This window comes from Panthera pardus, unplaced genomic scaffold, assembly GCF_024362965.1.
Source record: "Panthera pardus isolate Hobbes unplaced genomic scaffold, ASM2436296v1 HiC_scaffold_24, whole genome shotgun sequence".
Taxonomy (NCBI): Eukaryota; Metazoa; Chordata; class Mammalia; order Carnivora; family Felidae; genus Panthera; species Panthera pardus.
Window position 1 is genome coordinate 105,260,639 of NW_026526810.1, and position 19,636 is coordinate 105,280,274.

The following is a 19,636-nucleotide window of genomic DNA, read 5'->3' on the forward strand; positions in this document are numbered from 1 at the left end:
CCCTTATGTTCATCTGTTTGGTATCTTAAATTCCTCATATGAGTGAAGTCATATGATACTTGTCTTTCTCTGACTGATTTCACTTAGCATAATACCCTCTTGTTCCATCCATGTAGTCCTATGCAGGTTTTTTTGTGTGGATATGTTTTTGTCTCATTTGGTATACTAAGGAATTGAAAACTTATGTCCACACAAAAACTTGTACATATATGTTTACTTTTGAGTCTTAGAAATGTCTCTTTAATTATTTAACACTCAAGTAAAAGGTAAATTCAGCAGTTCTTATTTAAATAAACATAAATATTAATATTTCAAAGTTAGTAAACTCTGAAAAGTAAAAAATAAAACATAGTTTTCTTGCAGAATTTTTATGACTTGCAACTTCTTTTTCTGTCATTATAGGTGGTTTATTTAACTTAAACATACTTAGTGTAGGAGGAAAAAGTGCTTTTTCAAAGTATGTACAGCTTTAATTTTAGAATATCTATTGCTCTTTATGTTAAACGTTTATTCAACTGCTATGGTAAAAGATAAACTTCATACAACCTAACAGTTCCACTCATAGATATATATCCAAAAGAATTGAAAACACATCCTCAAAAAAACTTGTATGTGAATGTTCATGGCAGCATTATTTTATTAACCACAAAGTAGAAACAGCCCAAATGTCTGCTACCTGATGAATGGAAAATGAAATATGATCCATTTTCAGAAAGGAATATTATTTGGCAGTAAAAAGGAATAAAGTACTGATACTTGCTAAACATGGGTGAACTTGAAAAAATTAGGCTAGATGAAAGAAGCCAGTCACAAAAGGCCATATATTGGTTCATTTATATGCAATGTCCAGAATAGGTAAATTTGTAGAGACAGGAGGTAGTAGATTCTTAGGTGTAGGAATGGAGAGTTAGGAGAGCATGGGAGTGATTCGTAATCAGTATGAGGTTTCCTTTGGAGGTGATAAAAAAATGTTACAAAATTGTTCATGGTTGTACAACTCTGAATTAATAAAAAGTATCCAATTGTGTACAGTAGTGACTTTTATAATGTATGAGTTATTTCTCAGTAAAGCTGTTCGGAAATTTACAGACTTCAAAATGCTGAGTTGATGTAGAAGGCTGATGTGTATTGCATCTGTTATTATTAACTTCTTCAAAAGCATAATGGTTTGAAAGAACACAGTTTCATTTTTTTGTCAATATTTCATCACAGTTATGGGGCACCTGGGTGGCTCGGTTGGGCGACTGACTTCGGCTCAGGTCATGATCTCACAGTTCGTGAGTTCGAGCCCCGCGTCAGGCTCTGTGCTGACAGCTCAGAGCCTGGAGCCTGTTTCAGATTCTGTGTGTTCCCTCTCTTTACCCCTCCCCTGCTCACACTCTCTGTCTCTCTGTCTCTCGATAATAAATAAACATTAAATTAAAAAAAAAAATTCATCACAGTTATGCTTCATATTTTGGCTATCATTCCATGTTTTCCCTTCATTCCTTATGGAACATATTGAAGTTGATGTTGCATCTGCAAGCTTCCTTCTGTTTAAAGTGCTTTGTAGGAAGAAAAATGAGGAAATAGTTTGTCCCTGAATTCCATTAGCCTCATTCTCTATGCCTTTTTCCCTGTAAACAAGGCCTTAATTTCAAAAGTAGCTCTGCAATCTGAGTAGACTTCACAGAGGAGGGTTAGAATATGCATTTACTTATCTGGGCTTTAAAAAAAATAATAAAGGGACAGAGAGAAAGGAAAAGATGGAAGGTTTATCCATTTTAAAATACAGTATTTTGGGGGTGACTAGCTGGCTCAGTCCGTAGAGTATGTGGACCTTGATCTCAGGATTGTGAGTTTAAGCCCCACATTGATTCAGCATTTGATGGTAGAGATGCTTTTCATCGATGAGTTTCTTTATGTTTGTGATTCATTGATTTATATATTTGGGTGCTTCCATATTTGGCACATAAATGTTTACAATTGTTAGGTCTTCTTGGTGGATAGACCCCTTAATTATGATATACATGCCCTTCTTCATCTCTTGATACAGTCTATTTTTAAAGTCTAGGTTGTCTGATAGAAGTATGGCTATTCCAGCTTTCTTTTGTTTACCATTAGCGTGATAGATGGTTCTCCATCCCCTTACTTTCAATCTGTAGGTGTCTTTAGGTTAGAGATGCTTTTCAAAATGAAAAGATGATGTACAGTATTTTTTTTTCCTTCATTTCCTTCTTAAATTGTGAAGAACTCTCAAAATTGCCATATCTCTTGGAAAGTTTTTATCAAACCTAACTGGCTGAAAATGAATTACTGTTATTAAAGCTTGCACAAAGAAAACAGTGATAGGAAATTATAATTTTAGTTATTGGAGAATATGCAGAATAATTATCTGTGAGATTGCTGAATTTAAGAAATTAAAACAATTTATTGACCACTGTTATGGTACAAGTCAGGATCTATTAAGAGCAGCAAAAGGTATCTTTCTGATGTATGTTTTGTGATGTTTGAAGAAATGTGTGTTTAAGAGAAAATGGGAGTTATCTGCCAACCCCACTATATTTACTTGCTGAATTATGACGTCACAGACGGCAGGAGTCAGCTCTATCAGAAGTACTGCTTTATTTAGGTTTCTTTTGCATCACATATAGCAACCAGTGGCTGCTCTGTCAGTCACAGAGGGCAAGAGTCTTGGCACCTTTGTAGTTCACTTCTGGGTGATGGGCACATTTGTCCCAGGAAACAGCATCATTCATTCATTCATTTATTTTTTAATGTTTGTTTATTTTTGAGAAAGAGTGCAAGCTGGAGAGGGAAGCGAGAGGGAGACACAGAATTCAAAGCACACTCCAGGCTCTGAGCTGTCAGCACAGAGCCTGACACAGGGCTCAAACTCATGAACCATGAGATCGTGTCATGAGCCGAAGTCAGACACTTAACCGACCGAGCCACCCAGGTGCCCCAACATAACATCATTTAAATGGCAGTTTCCTTCTGTCTGCATTGACTTGAAAAAAAAAAGTTGGAGTTCTCAGACAAGTGTCCAAAACTCTAGATTATTCTACCATATAATTGAAATAATATGGAAGGAAGAAATAAAATATTTGAACATGAAGGCACTTTTTTCATGTAGTCCAGTGCTCTGATCTAACAGAAATAAATTGAAATGTGAGGGGTCACAATGCTTATTAGTGATGGAATATGTACTAGAAAATTCAGAGATTATTGATTATCCAATAAATATTAGCTATTATTGTGATTAGTTACTCAGTACCAGGTATGGTACTAATTGTTTTTTATAGGTTTTACCTCATTTAATGCCCACAGCATCCCTGTAAAAATACAGGTATTTTTATTTAACCCCTTCAACAGGCATTGAAACTAGAACTTAGGTCAAGTTAATTGCCCAAGCCCACTATTAATAAGTGACTAAGGACTAAATCTTCTGCTTATTCCAGAAATTATGCTTTTAACAGTGTATAGTATAACAGGTAATGTCCCACAAAGCCACTAAATATTGCATTACTGTTTATTATCAATCTAAAGAAAATAATTAGAATACCATGATAGAAAAGTGTAACTATAGATGAATTAACATCTTAGTAGCTGGGACGCCTAGGTGGCTCAGTTGGTTAAGCATCCAACTCTTGATTTTGGCCCAGGTCATGATTTCATGGTTTGTGAGTTCGAGCCCTACGTCAGGCTCTGCAATGATAGCACGGAACGGATCCTGCTTGGGATTCTCTCTCGCTTGCTCGCTCGCTGCTCTTCCCCTCTTCGTGTGTGCTCTCTCTCTTTCTGTCTCAAAAGTAAATAAACCTTAAAAAAAAAAAACTTTTTAGTAGCTATATAAATAATGATACTGGATTCTGAGTACAATAAAAGCATACTAAAGACATTAGTGTTTTAAATTGCCATAGGGTCTCTTTTGCCTACAGAAGACTTACTGCTTTAAGAAGACTGGGAGCATGACTGAAGTCTTCATTTGTGGGGATTGGGATGGGAGGATAGGAGAGAGATGTGGTTTAAGGGGAATTTTTAGGCTTAGGAAAGGAGAATGCTAAAAATCACAGGTCAGGGATACAATACACAGAATTTGCCACTAGCCAAATGGTATTAATAATTGAAATCTATTCTTAGGGGTCCCCAGTTTTTTCCTTACAGTGAAAATCTTGTTTTTGTGTACTAGGCACTATGCTAAGCAGTGAGTTGATAATAATTAACATGATATAAAATAGCTATAGCTTGTAGTAAATGATAAAATGGAAATAAGCAGCCTTGAACACTGAAGAATAAAAAGAAATAGGATTAAGTGGTCAGGAAAGTCCTCTGGGTGGAGGCAACATGAGGCTGAGACCTGCAAGAAGAGATGAAGCTAGGCCTATTAATTGCCAGAAGACCTTTCTATTTGGAAACCCTTGGAGGTGGAGGAAAGTGGGGGAGTGGAAAGGTGGGGAGAGGATTCAAAGAGATGAAGCTGGAGAGGTAGGTAGGACCAGGTCAAGTAGATCTCTGTGGCCACAGCAGGGAATTTGGATATTAAATCTAGTATCATGATCTGATTTGTATTAAAAAAAAAACATTTCTTGGGTGCCTGGGTGGCTCACTCGGTTAAGTGTCCAACTTCGGCTCAGGTCATGATCTCACAGCTTGTGATTTTGAGCCCCATGTCAAGCTCTGTGCTGACAGCTCAGAGCCTGGAGCCTGCTTCAGATTCTGTCTCCCTCTCTCTTTCTGCCCCTCCCCTGCTCGTGCTCTGTCTCTGGCTCTCTCAAAAATAAACATTAAAACATATATTTAAATAAATAAATAAGAATAAAAAATTAAAAAATAAAAAAACAATTTTTGGGGTGCCTGGGTGACTCTCGGTTAAGTGGCCTACATCAGCTCAGGTCATGATCTCATGGTTTGTGACTTTGAGGTCCATGTCAGGCTTTCTTCTGTCGGTGCAGAGCCCACTTCAGATCCTCTGTTCCGCTCTCTTTTTGCCCCTACCCCCACTCATGCTCACTCTCAAAAATAAATACACATAAAAAAAATCATCTGGCCGCTGTGTGGAAATTGGATTAGTAGAGCCAGTAAGGGAAGCAAGGAGACTTAGGAAACTGAAATCATTATAAAGTATGATGATGGCTTAAACTAGGATGATAGCAGTGGCAATAGAGAAAATAGATCAGGTTGTGTTCTAGAAGTAGAGATGGCAAGACCTTGTAAAGAATGCAGAGAGTAAAAGAGGAAGCAAGGATGCTTGAATAACCCACTGAGTGGATAGTGGTGCTGCTTACTAAGGGGAAGTCTGGAGGAAATAGATTTGGGGAGAAAAATGAAGAGGTCCATTTTCCAGGTTGAAGGGCATTCATGCGGACATACTGAGTACATAGAATTGAATGTATCAGTCTGTAATTCTAAGGAGAGATCTGGGCTACAGTTGTATTTACTGTGGGGAGAGCAGGTCAGGGGAGCAGTCTGTTTATATGTATTATGTGTTTGCAAGAAATTCTACAGTTTAAAAAAAAATGATTAAGGATGTTCAGTTTTTAAAGAGTTGAGAACTGCCTTTGTCAAATGTATTTACTTTTCTGTTAAGAAGTATAAAATGTATTCTCTAATTTTCATCTTAATTTTTTCTCTCCTTTGGAAGAGGATCTGGAATTTTATAATGCAGTAAGATTTTTATGAATACTGGGGCGACTGGGTGACTCAATTGGTTAAGCGTCCGACTTCAGCTCAGGTCATGATCTCACGGCTTGTGAGTTAGAGCCCTACATCGGGCTCTGTGCTGACAGCTCAGAGCCTGGAGTCTTCTTTGGATTCTGTGTCTCCTTCTCTCTCTGCCTCTCCCCCGTTCATGCTCTCGCTCTTGCTCTCTCTGTCTCTCTCTCAAGAATAAACATTTTTAAAAAATTTAAGATTTTTATGAAATTTCAGTGTATATTAGATGGACATCCCTTTTCAAGTTAGGGCAATTGCTGTGTTAAGTTTGCTGTTATTCTAAGGTTCATATTTCTGTCTCCCTTCTACTGAACAACTTCTGGATGTCCCACAGATACCCAAAACTTCTCATATAAAATATGGAAGCAGACAAAGATAATCCTTGAGTGGGCATCGGGAGGAGGAATCTAGGATTGGAGGAGGAATTTGGAAACTGTTATAACACACTGGAAAGGCTTTTCTTGATGCTGCCCTTAATTTTACAGTGTGAGCAAGGGGTAGAGTTTAGGCCAAAGCTAAAGGAAGATAGATAGACTTTCATTCTTTTCCACAAATAATTTCAAAACTTCAAGATAAATCTATAATAAGAAATACAGAAATAAAAATTACAAAGAAAAATTATTTTGGAGCATGGACTCCCTTAGGAAAGATGTAAATAAATTGATGAATTGTTATCTCTTTACCATATCCCCATCATTAGGACTTCGAATGTGAATAGTTTACAGGTACTATGAAAAGGCCCAGAGAAAAATGTTGGGCTGGAAGGTAATTGTATATAAACACAAGATTTTGTTTTGTTTTGAAACCAAACAATATTTTGATCATGAGATACGTTGTACTGACATTGCAGCATTGTTAAACCCTGGAGTCTTCTAGAAGGGTCAGCATCTCTCCATTTTAAAAAGGCTTTGTTTTCCTTTGTATGGTAAAAAAAAAAAATAGCCACTAAAGGAGCTGGAGAGGAAAAATGGATGGAGATACCTTCTAGCACTGATAAGAGTTGATTGGTAGAATATATGGATAGAAGTCACATAAAGTATGACAAGGCAATGCTCAGACTTTAACTCAACCAAATGGTCAAGCTCTGTTGTGAAAAAACTTTGCTTTTTTTTTTTTTTTTGCTTTGCTCTTAATTTTAGGGTACATTGTATACAGCTCTAGATAAGCAAAGCATTTCCCCTCTGTACTCTTCCTCAGCCTACACAAAGAGAGGCCCCATTCCAAACCAGCTAAATCTGAATGGTCAAGGGGTGACCCCAAGGCAGGAGTAGAGTGAAAAGCATCTCTGGCTGATTTTGTTGGACTTTGGCAAAGGTCGTTGAACTAGATACAGCCTCCACAGTGGTCTAATTAGTTTCCCTTAGGGTAGTAGTTCCCTAAGATTTTAGGGTACATTTCTTTCTTTCTTCCTCTCTTTCTTTCATTCATTCATTCATTTATTTTTAAATGCTTATTTATTTATTTTTGAGAGAGACAGCACACAAGTGGGGGAAGGGCAGAGAAAGAGGGAGACAGAATCTGAAACAGGCTCCAGGCTCTGAGCTGTCAGCGCAGAGCCCAACACAGGGCCCGAATCACAAACTATGAGATCATGACCTGAGCTGATGTTGGATGCTTAACCGAATGAGCCACCCAGGCACTAGGGTATGTTTTAAATGGCATGTGTGTAACAGTTATCCGAGGAACCTAGTTAAAATGCAGAGTCGAAGTCGGAGATGTGGCATAAGAATTTAGTATTTTGATAAACATTCTAGGCAAGTGATCTTAGCAGAACACTTTGAAAACATGATCTGTATTGCTTTCAGAAAGCTATTTGATAAAATCGTCAGTCAGGTGACCAAATTAGTCTGATCTCCTAGATGTCTAAAATAAAAGCCTGATAACAAAAATCTCTCTACCTCCTTAAATAATCCCTGTGATTCCATAATTAGATTCCTAAGACTCTTTGGCTAAAAAGGCAACAATTTAAGCAGATTTTGGAAGATTGGTTGACAGGGACTTCTAGATTATCCTACATTTTATGCCAAGGTTATAAATTGTATGTATAATCTCTTTAATCCAAGTCTCAACTGTGTTTTGATTCTCTGCTACTTTTGTATAACTTTCTAAAATTTATTTTTGGTTTTACCTGGCAGAGTTTTCAAGGTGTTAAAACTCTGTTTTCACATTAACAGTAAGGCTCTTTAGGGCACTCTCTAGCTGGAATGCAGCAGAACACAGTCCAAATGAAAGAGGTCTCTTAACCATATTTAATCCAAGAGTGTGTACGTTGTGATTCCATTTGTATGAAGCAAAATACCGGGAAAACTAATCTATGCTTCTAGAAATCAGGATGATGTTTGCCCTTGGAGGACATAGAGTGGTTAGTGACTGAAAGGTACAGGAGTCAGGGCTTCTCACGTGCTGGTGATATTCTCGTTCTTGATTTGCATGCTGGTTATACAGGTATGTTTCATTTGTGGAATTCATTGAGCCATACATTTATGACTTTGTGTACTATTTGAACTTACGGAGTACATCCATGAAAAGATAACCCCAAAAAAAGCAGACTAGCTATGTAAGTTCTGCATTTTTAACTGGATCATTTGCTTTATTTCAGTATTGCCAGTTTTATATTGGGAGTTGGATTTTCTCATTTCCTATATATAGTAGTTAGTAAAATATTTTTCTGAAATTATAAAAATATTTAAGACACCCTCAAGCATAATTTCTGAAAGAGGCTGTTACTTTCATGAGGATTCTTGGTTATGCCTTATGGAGGGAGATGGATTAGATATATAGAGATATATTTTTATCACTTATAAAGTGTTTTATCAAATTTCATATATCCATCATCATTGAAAATACTCAATTTTGTGTTTTAGGAGCTGACAAAAGATACTGTACTTTCATAAAACAATTCTTGAAGCAGACCAGTATTATTTTTATGATAGGTGGCCTCAATTATGGTGAGGATGTAAAAGGCAATAACAATTGGATAGAAAAGGACTCCGAATAATAAAATTCTTAAGCTGTCAATTAGTTGCTTGGCTCATTGAGCTGAAACCTGAAGTTTAACCTCTATGGGGCAGAAACACTCATTGCATATAGGTGCTGGATTTCATTAGATGAAAATGGACTTCTTACAGATTTTGGAAATGTCACATGTCACTTAACCAGGCTGGATGAAAATTATAATGGAAAGTTAAAGAGAATATTAATATTAATTCTTTTTACTTTATTAAAATTAAGACAACTTTGTTACATCTTATAGAGGTATATTGGAGGAAATAGTATAGGAATAACTTAGCTCTCAGTAAGATTCATGTGAATTCTTTAATGCTGCAAGTGTAACACATTTTTTTGATATGCAGAAAAATTGTTAGCAAAAATTATAACCATACAACTAGTTAAATTTCAAAGCCTACAAATAGAATACACAGGAATTTGTTATAAACTTGATTTAGGTTATTTTAGCAGTTTGGGGTGTGATTGTTTATGAACCTAAACAGATCCCTTTTAAAAGAAACACTGAGAGAAGTTTAAGGCACAGTCGCACTGACAGTGTATTCAAGAACTGTAACAGCACCAGGGAAACTGACACTCTCCTGCATAAGTGACAGATGTGGTGAGGTTTAGTCCACATTTCTAGATAGTAGTGGTCTAGAAATTACATACCTTACTGCAGAGTCATTGTTTTCAAAGGTCAGGAATAGAGGGGGAAATGGTCTCAGTTACATTCCTTCTGCTTCTCTCAAGCCTTTGAGGCCCCTTAGCACTTCAGGCTCAGTTAGCAGCTAACAGTGCAGTCCTGTGCATACTTTTATACAGTTTTTGTTTGTTGTTTGTACTCTAGTACATGTTTGTAATCAACAGAGTGATGAACTTAACTGAAGAAAACAAGCCTGAGAAAATACTGCAGTTACTTAACTAAACCTCCCTTCTTTCAACTCATAATTGCTTTGCACTAATAAAATTGTAACATTTTGATTATATTTATGCTGAATATTTTGTGTTGCCATTTCATCATTACCGTTGTTTTAATTTTTACCCTTTTTATCTTTTAGATCCATGTGAAAGCTCATTTTGACTATGACCCCTCAGATGACCCTTATGTTCCATGTCGAGAGTTAGGTCTATCTTTTCAAAAAGGCGATATACTTCATGTCATCAGTCAAGAAGATCCAAATTGGTGGCAAGCCTATAGAGAAGGGGACGAAGATAATCAACCTCTAGCTGGGCTTGTTCCAGGTAAAAAGACAATATAGTATAAAGTACATATTTAAAAGAACATTTTGGAAAGAGCCCAAATGTCCATCAATGGATGAATGGATAAAGAAGATGTGGTATGTGTGTGTATACACACACACACACACACACACACACACACACACACACACACACAATGGAGTATTACTCGGCAATAAAAAAGAATGAAATCTTGCCATTTGCAACTATGTGGATGGAACTAGAGGGTATTATGCTAAGCTAAATTAGAGAAAGACAAATATCTTATGACTTCACTCATGTGAGGACTTTAAGACACAGAACAGATGAACAAAGGGAAGGGAAGCAAAAATAATATAAAAACAGGGAGGGGAACAAAACATAAGAGACTTAAATATGGAGAACAAACAGAGGGTTACTGGAAGGGTTGTGGGAGGGGGGGAAGGGCTAAATGTGTAAGGGGCATTAAGGAATCTACTCCTGAAATTGTTGTACCATATGCTAACTAACTCGGATGTAAATTTTAAAAATTTTTTTAAAAATTAAAAAAAAAATCACTTTGGGGCATCTGGGTGGCTCAGTCAGTTAAGCATCTGGCTCTTGATTTTGGCTCAGTTCGTGATCTCACAGTTTGTGAGATCAAGCCCCATGTCAGGCTCTGCCACTGACAATGTGGAGCCTGCTTGGGATTCTCTCTCTCTCCCTCTCTGCCTCACCCCTGTTCACTCTTTCTAAAAACAAATAAACTTAAAAAAAAAAATATTTGAAATATAAGGCTTCACAGAGAAGAACTCGCTTTTTCATGTCCTTTAAAAACGGATGTGGTTACTTTTTCATGCAGTTGAGTCTATGTGTATAAAACCACAGAAGGCCACAAACCGTCTGCTTTAAAATCCAAAAGCTGAAAACAGATTTTGTCTATACTCAGTCATATTTCAAGGAATGAGGAATGGGCTTCTTATATTAACTTCAGGGGATGATGCTACACCCTTGATTCTTCACAGTAACAGACACGAGATGTTCCTCTAGAAATCCTGCGGTATTGAGTAGCCATCATGTTCTACTTAGTGCTCGTGCCAAATATCAATTTGATATCTTCTCATCATGCCAGCCTTAGCCCATAAATATTTAGAACTAGAGTATATTGACTGATTGTATTGAGTTTCTAAAAGTATAGAGATGCACCAAGGAGATTTCAGTGATATCATTTGTAAGGTTTTTTTTTATAGGACAAATAAATGAACCCACCTTAGTTTGAGTTTGATGATGGTTTTGTTAGAAGACTTCTTAAGAAGTCATATTGTCTACCTTCCATTAATGTCTGCTGTCATAACAGTCTACATCCATATGTACTATAAAAATGTGCCATAGAAGTACATGACTGTAATGCTTTTAAACATTTTAATATGTAACTGATCAAAATTATTTTGCTCCTTATTTTTTCTAAATCTGTTAACATCAGATACTTATTTTTATTTCTTTTTTACTTTAAAATTTTAGTGCTCTAAAATTTTCCATCACCATATTTACTTGTTTTTACTAGGAATGCAGTCTGTATAGCTCCTGAAGATAACCTGGTTATCTTTAATGCTTCTTGAGTGTATCAGGCTCAGTATTAATGGTTTTGCTTTTGTTCTTATGAAATACACTGAGTTCTGCAGATTATGCCAACATAGATGGAATTTGCTTATTGATTTCCAAGAATCCTTGGCTTGAAACAAAAAAAAAAAACTAGATATAAAAATTTAAAAAGTTGAACTCTAGTCCAAGTTTTTTAAGTAAAACCACTTTTATCTTTCAAAAAAAAATACATTTGATTTTAAGGTAGATCTCTGAAAACAAGATGAAAATCAAAAACTTTGAAAGCCGCCTATATTAAAATCTTAATTCTAAGAGGAAAAACTTAGAATGAAATGTTTTTCATTTATTTGTATCATTGGTAGCTGAAAGGTGGAAGTAAAAAAATGATTAAAACATATATATGTACATATGTATATGTGAAGAAAAAGGGATTGAGAAGAATAAATGCAAGGCAATACATTGAGTAGTATCTTAAATTCAAATGGTGAATGTTCACATATTATTTTGTAAAGTGACCTCCTGGAATTAATTTCTTTAATTTGAGATAATTTTAACTGATCCAGAACCAAGATCCAACATAGTACTTTCTACATAGTAAATGCTTAATGAAAGCTTTGTAAAAATTGAACTATTAAATTTTCTAACACTGGTTTATTATTTATCTTCTATTATAAGATATTATATTCTAGTAAAACATGTCCTAGGATTGGTTGATAGGCTGAAACTTAATACTTTAAACATTTGGAGGCTTATAATTATAGCTGACATACTCTCATACGATGGCAGGAAGATTTAAAAGGGAATATATTCTGCCAACTAGACTGAGTTTCATGTCTTTGTACCCTCAGCACATAGCCTGGTGTCTTCCATATGTATCACAGATTCTTTACTACATGATCTAAAATTAAACTGATCTCATTATACATTATTAGTTATTGAGAAGAAAGAGCAGTCAGTTCCATTGAAGGGAGGAAAACATAAAAAAGAGGAAATAAAATGTTATGGTTTCATAGTACCATGAAAAGAGCACTGTCTTGGAGAGTAAGATAGGAATTTGAATCCTAATTCTGCTCCTTTTGAGTCTTCAGTAAATCACTTAATTTCATTGAGGTGTAGCTACCTCACCTGTAAATTCAGAAAATAATGCTTCATAAAAACATCAGTGTTATGCATAAAAATCTGTCAATTGGGGCCTGATAAGAAATCGTCACCAGAAACAAATGATATCTACTACTATTTTAGTTTACTTTATGGTGATCCTCCCCTCAGAAAAACCTTTTCCAAATGCTACTTGTTGGTTAAATTGAAAAATTAAAAAGACTCTGTTTTGGATAAAATTTTGTGTCAAGTAAGTACGATCTATTCTTTGGGAGTTAACCCAGTAATCTCTAGAACATATTTATATCTTATGATTGAATCCATCCAGTTATTTCTGTGTCTAATTTTTTGTTTTTTCATTTGTTTGTATATGAGAAAGGGAAATAAATAGTAACTGGTTTGATTACTAAGAACCACTGGAAAGTGGGTAGGGAGGTAAGGGCTGGAAGGTTCTTTGAAAAGCAAATAAATGTTGATCCTCTTCACAGAAACCTTGAACCAAAGAATCAAACAGTTATAATGTAGTATAAATATCAGTAATTATTACTGATAACAATAATGCTGAAAAGAGGCCAGTTAATACTTTTAGTCATAAAACATTACTGTGTGCTAGAATACAGAGAATACAACTTTTAAGTTTTGTTGAAAATTGCATGTTGAGGAAAAGAGTGAAAAGGAAAACTATTTGTCACAATCCATCTCTTAGACTGAGACGGAGGGGAATTCACAAGAACTTTTTAAAATACGTGTCTTACCGTTAAATAATGTACCCTCTAATTTACATTTGATCATAGTCCAACATTAGTGTTTGACATATTAGAAACATCTTATAATGTATTGTATTATTGTTGCCTGTTTGTTTCTTTTGTGGTTTATATGTTTATATTAAAAGAAGGTTACCATAACCAAAAAAAGGAATCTAAGTGAAGAGTTACTTCTGGTGTTATCCCCTTGATGAAAAAAACAAAAACCCTTCTATTCTTTTGTCTTAAATTATACTAATTTAATTATACTAATTATTTTCTTTCTGCTACTAAGGGAAAAGCTTTCAGCAGCAAAGGGAAGCTATGAAGCAAACCATAGAGGAAGATAAGGAGCCAGAAAAATCAGGTTGGACACTTAATATTTGACATTAATGAGAGGTTTCTTAGGTCTCCATCTGAACTGTTTAAATCAGAACTGTCAAGAAAGATGTATTCATGGTAAGAGTGATATGAGCAGCAAAACTGATTATCTTAGGACTCTAAATGAAGGACAAGATTTAAGTATTAAAAAGTGTGATGTGAGACTAATGGAAAATTGTAACTGTTTCCCTGAAAAATAGTTCTGTGAACAATGTAATATGTGTTTATAAATTTCAATGGAAAACTATTTCAGTTCTTCAATTTGAAATACATAGCTTTGTTCAAGGAAACAAGTACCACATTTATAGTTGTTTCTGATTATTCAACAGGAAAACTATGGTGTGCAAAGAAGAATAAAAAGAAGAGGAAAAAGGTTTTATATAATGCAAATAAAAATGATGGTGAGTTCTCCTCTAAGATATAGCTGGATTTACATCTCAAAGAGGTCTATATCTAACACTTGAAAGAAATTAAACTGCTATTTTTAGGGAGTTATACTATTAGTCCTATTTTGCTTCTTAATGTAACATATGTGCTTAAGAAAGTCATTTAGCAGAAATTATTTTCTTTTGGAATCCTATGAGTAATGCAGTGTTTTGAGTTTAGAGAAAAACTGGCATAAAAATTAAAGTACAATTTAGCATTATGTAGTGTTTGATAGATTCCTGTTTTTCCTACTTAAATTCTTTGCAAAATTAATACATGCCTCCAAATGAGTATTTTGTTTACAGTAACTCATGTCACCAAGACAACCCTTCCACAGAGCCTGCTACCTGTTGGCTGAGTCAGGCACAAAAGGAGAGTGTTTTTGTTTTGTTTTATTACTAAGATTTAAAAAAAAAATTTTAAGTGTAGCTTCTCTCCACATCAAAGGCTCTAGTAACACAGGGTTTGTGTTCACAAGTGACAGCAGTCTGCTGACCTGAGTGATGGCTGTTGCCTATTAGGCACCAACTACCTTAGTTCGGCAGTTTCCACACCCAGTTTTTATAAACCCAACCTCGTTTACTGCTTTTCATTACCTTCTTCATTCGTCCTTAACGTGCATTAGAATTTTCTCCCCCTGCTTTGCTTCATGTCAGAAACAAGCCAAATAATAAAGCAAAGGCACTCCTTAACTTCTTATACAATTTATAAGGCTTATTATTCTCTCAATATCTTGAGTTGTTTTTTTTTTAGGTAGCATAAATTAAACACAAAAATAAAATATTATAGGTTATTGAAAAATTCTATTTAAAAGAGATTCAGTCTACTTTAATAAAATTTTTTTTTCCAAAATAAATATCCATAATGCTAATTAAATCACTATGTAATTAAGATTTATTGAATTTTTAATCCTTTGCTCTATATTTGGGTAAGTATGTTTCTGCATCTTTTGAAACATACTAAATTGGTTCAGCTCTAATAGCTATTATAGAAAACCTGCATATCTGAAGCTTACAGATTTATAAACTAAGTCTTTATAAATAAAAATGCTGCCACAGTCTGATTGTACATGTTAGAAGGAAGAACTCAGATTTTTCAGAGTGTAAAGTATTTTGGGAAAGGCAGGAATTATATTTCTACAGTAATAACTATCATTTATAATAACCATTCTATTCCAGGAGTAGTAACTATATACTTTAGATACTTTCATCCATTTAGGTCTCACAATAAATTCCTTGAGATTACAGATTAACAAACTGAAGTTCAAATATTAAAAATCTGCTTTAGTTCTTAAAGCATATATAGTTGAGCTCGAATCTAGACAGTTTGGGTTCCTACTCTGCACTCTGTGCAAAGCACTGGCAAGACTAAAATGATTGCCTGACCCCGTGGAACTTACAGCCAAGTATGACCATATATCTGATGCTCTTTCCCCGACAGGGAGTGAGAACAGGAGTGAGAAGATAGCAGGCTGCTAGTTCTCTGCCTTTGTTCTTACCACTTGACAGCTCTGATTTCATCTGGGTTATGGGCTTTAGGAATGTTACCCCACCTTTCACAATTTATACATCTTGAATCGTGACCTCAAGTTAGTATTCCAAGTTCGGATAGCACACATAATGACCTGATTTCAAGTTATATAATCACAGAAAAGTATCCCTACTTTCTCTGATAACATTACTTGTAGCTACTATTTGTAAATGTTTGTCAGTGCCAGGTGTTGTGCTCAGCATATATATTGTCTGATCCTTAAACCAACCCTCTAAGTGAAGTATTATCTCCATTTTACAAAAATGGCAGATAATATTCTCATTAGTTTATCCCCTGGTGCCCACCCTCTGACAGAGTATTGGCTGCAAACTAGTTATTTTACATAAGAAGGAGTGTAGTTATATTGTATTAAAACATTCAAACTATGAAGCATAAGGAGCAGTAAACACTTCCAGAAGGATCAGTATATTGTCTGATTTATTTTCGTAGTATCCTGGGAAGTATATATTCACATTGGAAAATATTCATATAATCCTACCCAGTTATTACTATCTTCATCCAAAAAGCTAAGCATTTTTAATGATAATAAAGTATCTTCTCTCCAATTTTTTGGAAAATTTGAGTACATTTTTATTACATGGCAATAATTCTATCTGAAGGGCTTAACTTTTTCTTTTTCAAAGATTATGACAATGAAGAGATCTTAACTTATGAGGAAATGTCACTTTATCATCAGCCAGCAAATAGGAAAAGACCTATCATTCTGATTGGTCCACAGAACTGTGGCCAGAATGAATTGCGTCAGAGGCTCATGAACAAGGAAAAAGACCGCTTTGCATCTGCGGTTCCTCGTAAGTTTGGATGCATTCTCATTTTCCTGTGCTTTTCAATTTTCTATCTTAGAACCTAACTGGAGGGAAATTTTTCATCCAGTTCATCAAAAATAGTTTTGCCCAGAAAAAAGGAACTTTGTTTTAATCAAATCTTTTGAGAATATGTAACTCAAGATAGTCATTATTGAGAAATTTCCATTTTTCCTGTGGTACTAATTATTTTCTAAATGAAATTCAATTTGGGTTTCTTACGATTCCCTATTCAATATGGAATCAGTTTCTGTTTTTTAAACTGATGCAGAAGATAGAAATGTAGACTGAATGTCTGAACACAGAAGTTCTGTTTAAAGATTTTATAGTACCTAGGGGCGCCTGGGTGGCTCAGCTGGTTAAGTGTCTGACTTCGGCTCAGGTCATGATCTTGCCCTACATCGGGCTCTATGCTGACAACTCAGAGCCTGGAGACTGCTTTGGATTCTGTGTCTCCTCTCTGCCCCTCCCCTACTCGTGCTCTGTCTCTCTCAAAAATGAATAAACGTTTAAAAATGCTGTATCTTAAAATTAAATAGTATAAGTAAATAATAAATAGGTAAGTAAGTGAATAAATATTACACAGTGCCTAATCTTATGGAAATAAACTTTAGGAAAAAAATGGTAGTGTTTAAATGCAAGAAGCAATTTAAAGTGTAAGCATAAACTGTGTTACGGCAATTAAATGTAACTATAATTAAGATACTAAAACCACATTTTTGTTCATTTCTCAGTCTAGAAATAAAACCAGTCAGTGTTAAACACATGGGCTCTTAACATTTCCTCAGTTCGTCATTTTACATTTCCTCTGTATTACAAAATTAAAATTTTTCCTGACTAGCAGAAATATCCCCCATCTTTACTCTGATCCATGCCCGTTATTTTTACCTGATTTTGTTTGCCTAGATACAACTCGGAGTAGGCGAGACCACGAAGTAGCTGGTAGAGATTACCACTTTGTTTCACGGCAAGCATTTGAGGCAGACATAGCAGCTGGAAAGTTCATTGAACATGGTGAATTTGAGAAGAATCTGTATGGAACCAGCATAGATTCTGTACGGCAAGTGATCAACTCTGGCAAAATATGTCTTTTAAGTCTTCGTACACAGGTAAATAAAGTTCTCATACTATTTTTTCCACTGGTCATCTGTTTTTTTAGTGGACAAAAGAACTTAGTCTCTACTATTTCAATTATAAACATTTGATTTAAGAAAAGTACAGGGGCGCACCTGGGTGGCTCAGTCGGATAAGTGCCCGACTTCGGCTCAGGTCATGATCTCATGGTTTGTGAATTTGAGCCCCGCGTCGGGCTCTGTGCTGACAGCTCAGAGCCTGGAGCCTGCTTCGGATTCTGTCTCCTTCTCTCTCTGCCCCTCCCCCACTTGTGCTCTGTCTCTCTCTGTCTCAAAAATAAATGTAAAAAAACAAAAAAGAAAAGTATAAATGCGGGGCACCTCGTGGCTCAGTCAGTTAAGCGTCCAACTTCAGCTCAGGTCAGGTCATGATCTTGCGGTTGCAGTTCTTGGGTTCAAGCCCCAAATCGGGCTCTGGGCTGACAGCTTGGAGCTCAGAGCCTGGAGCCTGCTTCAGATTCTGTGTCTCCCTCTCTGCCCCTTCCCTGCTCACACTGTTGTCTCTGTCTCTCTCTGTCAAAAATAAATAAACATTAAAAACATTTTAAAGAAAGTATAAATGCTTTCACTAAATGCCTTCAGAATTCTTTAATGTTAAATTGGGTGAAAACATTTTTCAAAGAACTTACAGTAGTTAAAATGTATTGTCTTAATAATGTTATTAGATAGAAAAAGCATGTTCCTGTAATCCCTGTTTAGACAGTGTGCTTCAGTTGAGGAACACACAGTCATGCAGTGGCAAAGGCAGGGTGAAAACCACAATCTCCTAATTCAGTCTGCTTTTTCTTGGGTGTACTTTTCCAGAACTTCTTTTTATATATGTGTGTGAAATTTTTCTTTATATTCTGCTTGTATTTAGATCCCAGCACCCAATAACATTACTGCTTATTTCTACTTCCTCCAAAATGGAATTTGAATATGGTTATTTATAATCTTTATGTGATCTTATTAGAGGATATTTTAGCATCACATAGTTGTATACCTTCAGTGTCATTTTTATTTCATTATATATAAACAGGGCAAGCTAATTTGTGTGTGTGTGTTGCATAGGCACATAATATATTCTTACAGTGAATGGTAGGATCTTAAAATATTATGAATTGTTACAAAGATGTTTGGAAACATTCATAGGCAATGTTTTTTTTTTTTTTTAATGATATTATTATTTGAAGTATATTACTGGGAAGCAAATAAATGATGAAAATTATTATAAAGATCCAAAATATTTTTTTTTTAATAGTCATTGAAGACTCTCCGGAATTCAGACTTGAAACCTTATATTATCTTCATTGCACCCCCTTCACAAGAGAGACTTCGTGCATTATTGGCCAAGGAAGGCAAGAATCCAAAGGTAATAATGTTGTACTGTTCCACTGAAAGTAAACATGAAAGAGTCATGACCTAATATGTCACAAATGCTTAAAAGCTACATTGGCTTGAGCTTTCAAACTGATTATTCTTTGAGCCCTGTCACTTTTCCCAAAATTTCTGTTGTTGCTTCTGGCTGGACTATGACAGCTCTCCAAAGCAGGGACTTCCCTTGTTGTTCCCCACACCGTCTCTATTGTTATCCCAAATGTGTGGTTACTCTTGGTATTCCTTAACCTTCTTTACATGGGTCCCTGTTATTTCCAATAGAGATTATGTGACCTCCCTGCTTTCTACCCCCAAAGAAAAAAGTTCTCAGCAGATTCTTAGGGATTACCCACTTTTCTTTGTTAGATACTCTGTATATGGGGGGAGCCGAGTTGGGTGCTCTTGATTTTCTCTTCTTTTTTCTCATTGAAATTTGTGTTCTATTTGCCTTCTCCCTTTGGTCTTCTCAAATGACCTGAAACGGAAAAATTTTTTTTTAATTATTTTAGATGCTGGACATGGTTGAGGTAGTTCACATTTTACTAAACATTGTTAATAACAAAATTATACTGATGTACTTAATCAGAAAGCATTGACTTTGTTTAAATATGTGGAATGAAAACTGTCAAGTGACTTACTATATCAAAGTAACAAGTATTTTCCC

The 19,636-nt window shown here is 35.4% G+C and overlaps 1 protein-coding gene and 1 long non-coding RNA gene across 5 annotated transcripts in view; one reads left to right on the forward strand and one right to left on the reverse strand.

The window, feature by feature from the left end:
• The window catches only part of PALS1 (protein associated with LIN7 1, MAGUK p55 family member), a 93,733-nt gene that overhangs the window by 66,794 nt on the left and 7,303 nt on the right, over positions 1-19,636 (forward strand). For all 4 annotated transcript variants that reach the window (XM_019451498.2, XM_019451497.2, XM_019451496.2 and 1 more), the window contains exons 8-13: positions 9,741-9,924; positions 13,618-13,689; positions 14,033-14,104; positions 16,304-16,471; positions 17,390-17,592; positions 18,857-18,967. In XM_019451498.2, the coding sequence (XP_019307043.1) occupies positions 9,741-9,924; positions 13,618-13,689; positions 14,033-14,104; positions 16,304-16,471; positions 17,390-17,592; positions 18,857-18,967 (810 nt within the window). The remainder of the gene's footprint in view (positions 1-9,740; positions 9,925-13,617; positions 13,690-14,032; positions 14,105-16,303; positions 16,472-17,389; positions 17,593-18,856; positions 18,968-19,636) is intronic.
• On the reverse strand, positions 16,081-19,401 carry LOC109268296 (uncharacterized). The gene is made up of 2 exons (XR_008417236.1): positions 19,326-19,401; positions 16,081-18,129 (listed from the first exon to the last, which is right to left on the reverse strand). It is a non-coding gene; the product is annotated as an uncharacterized LOC109268296 (long non-coding RNA).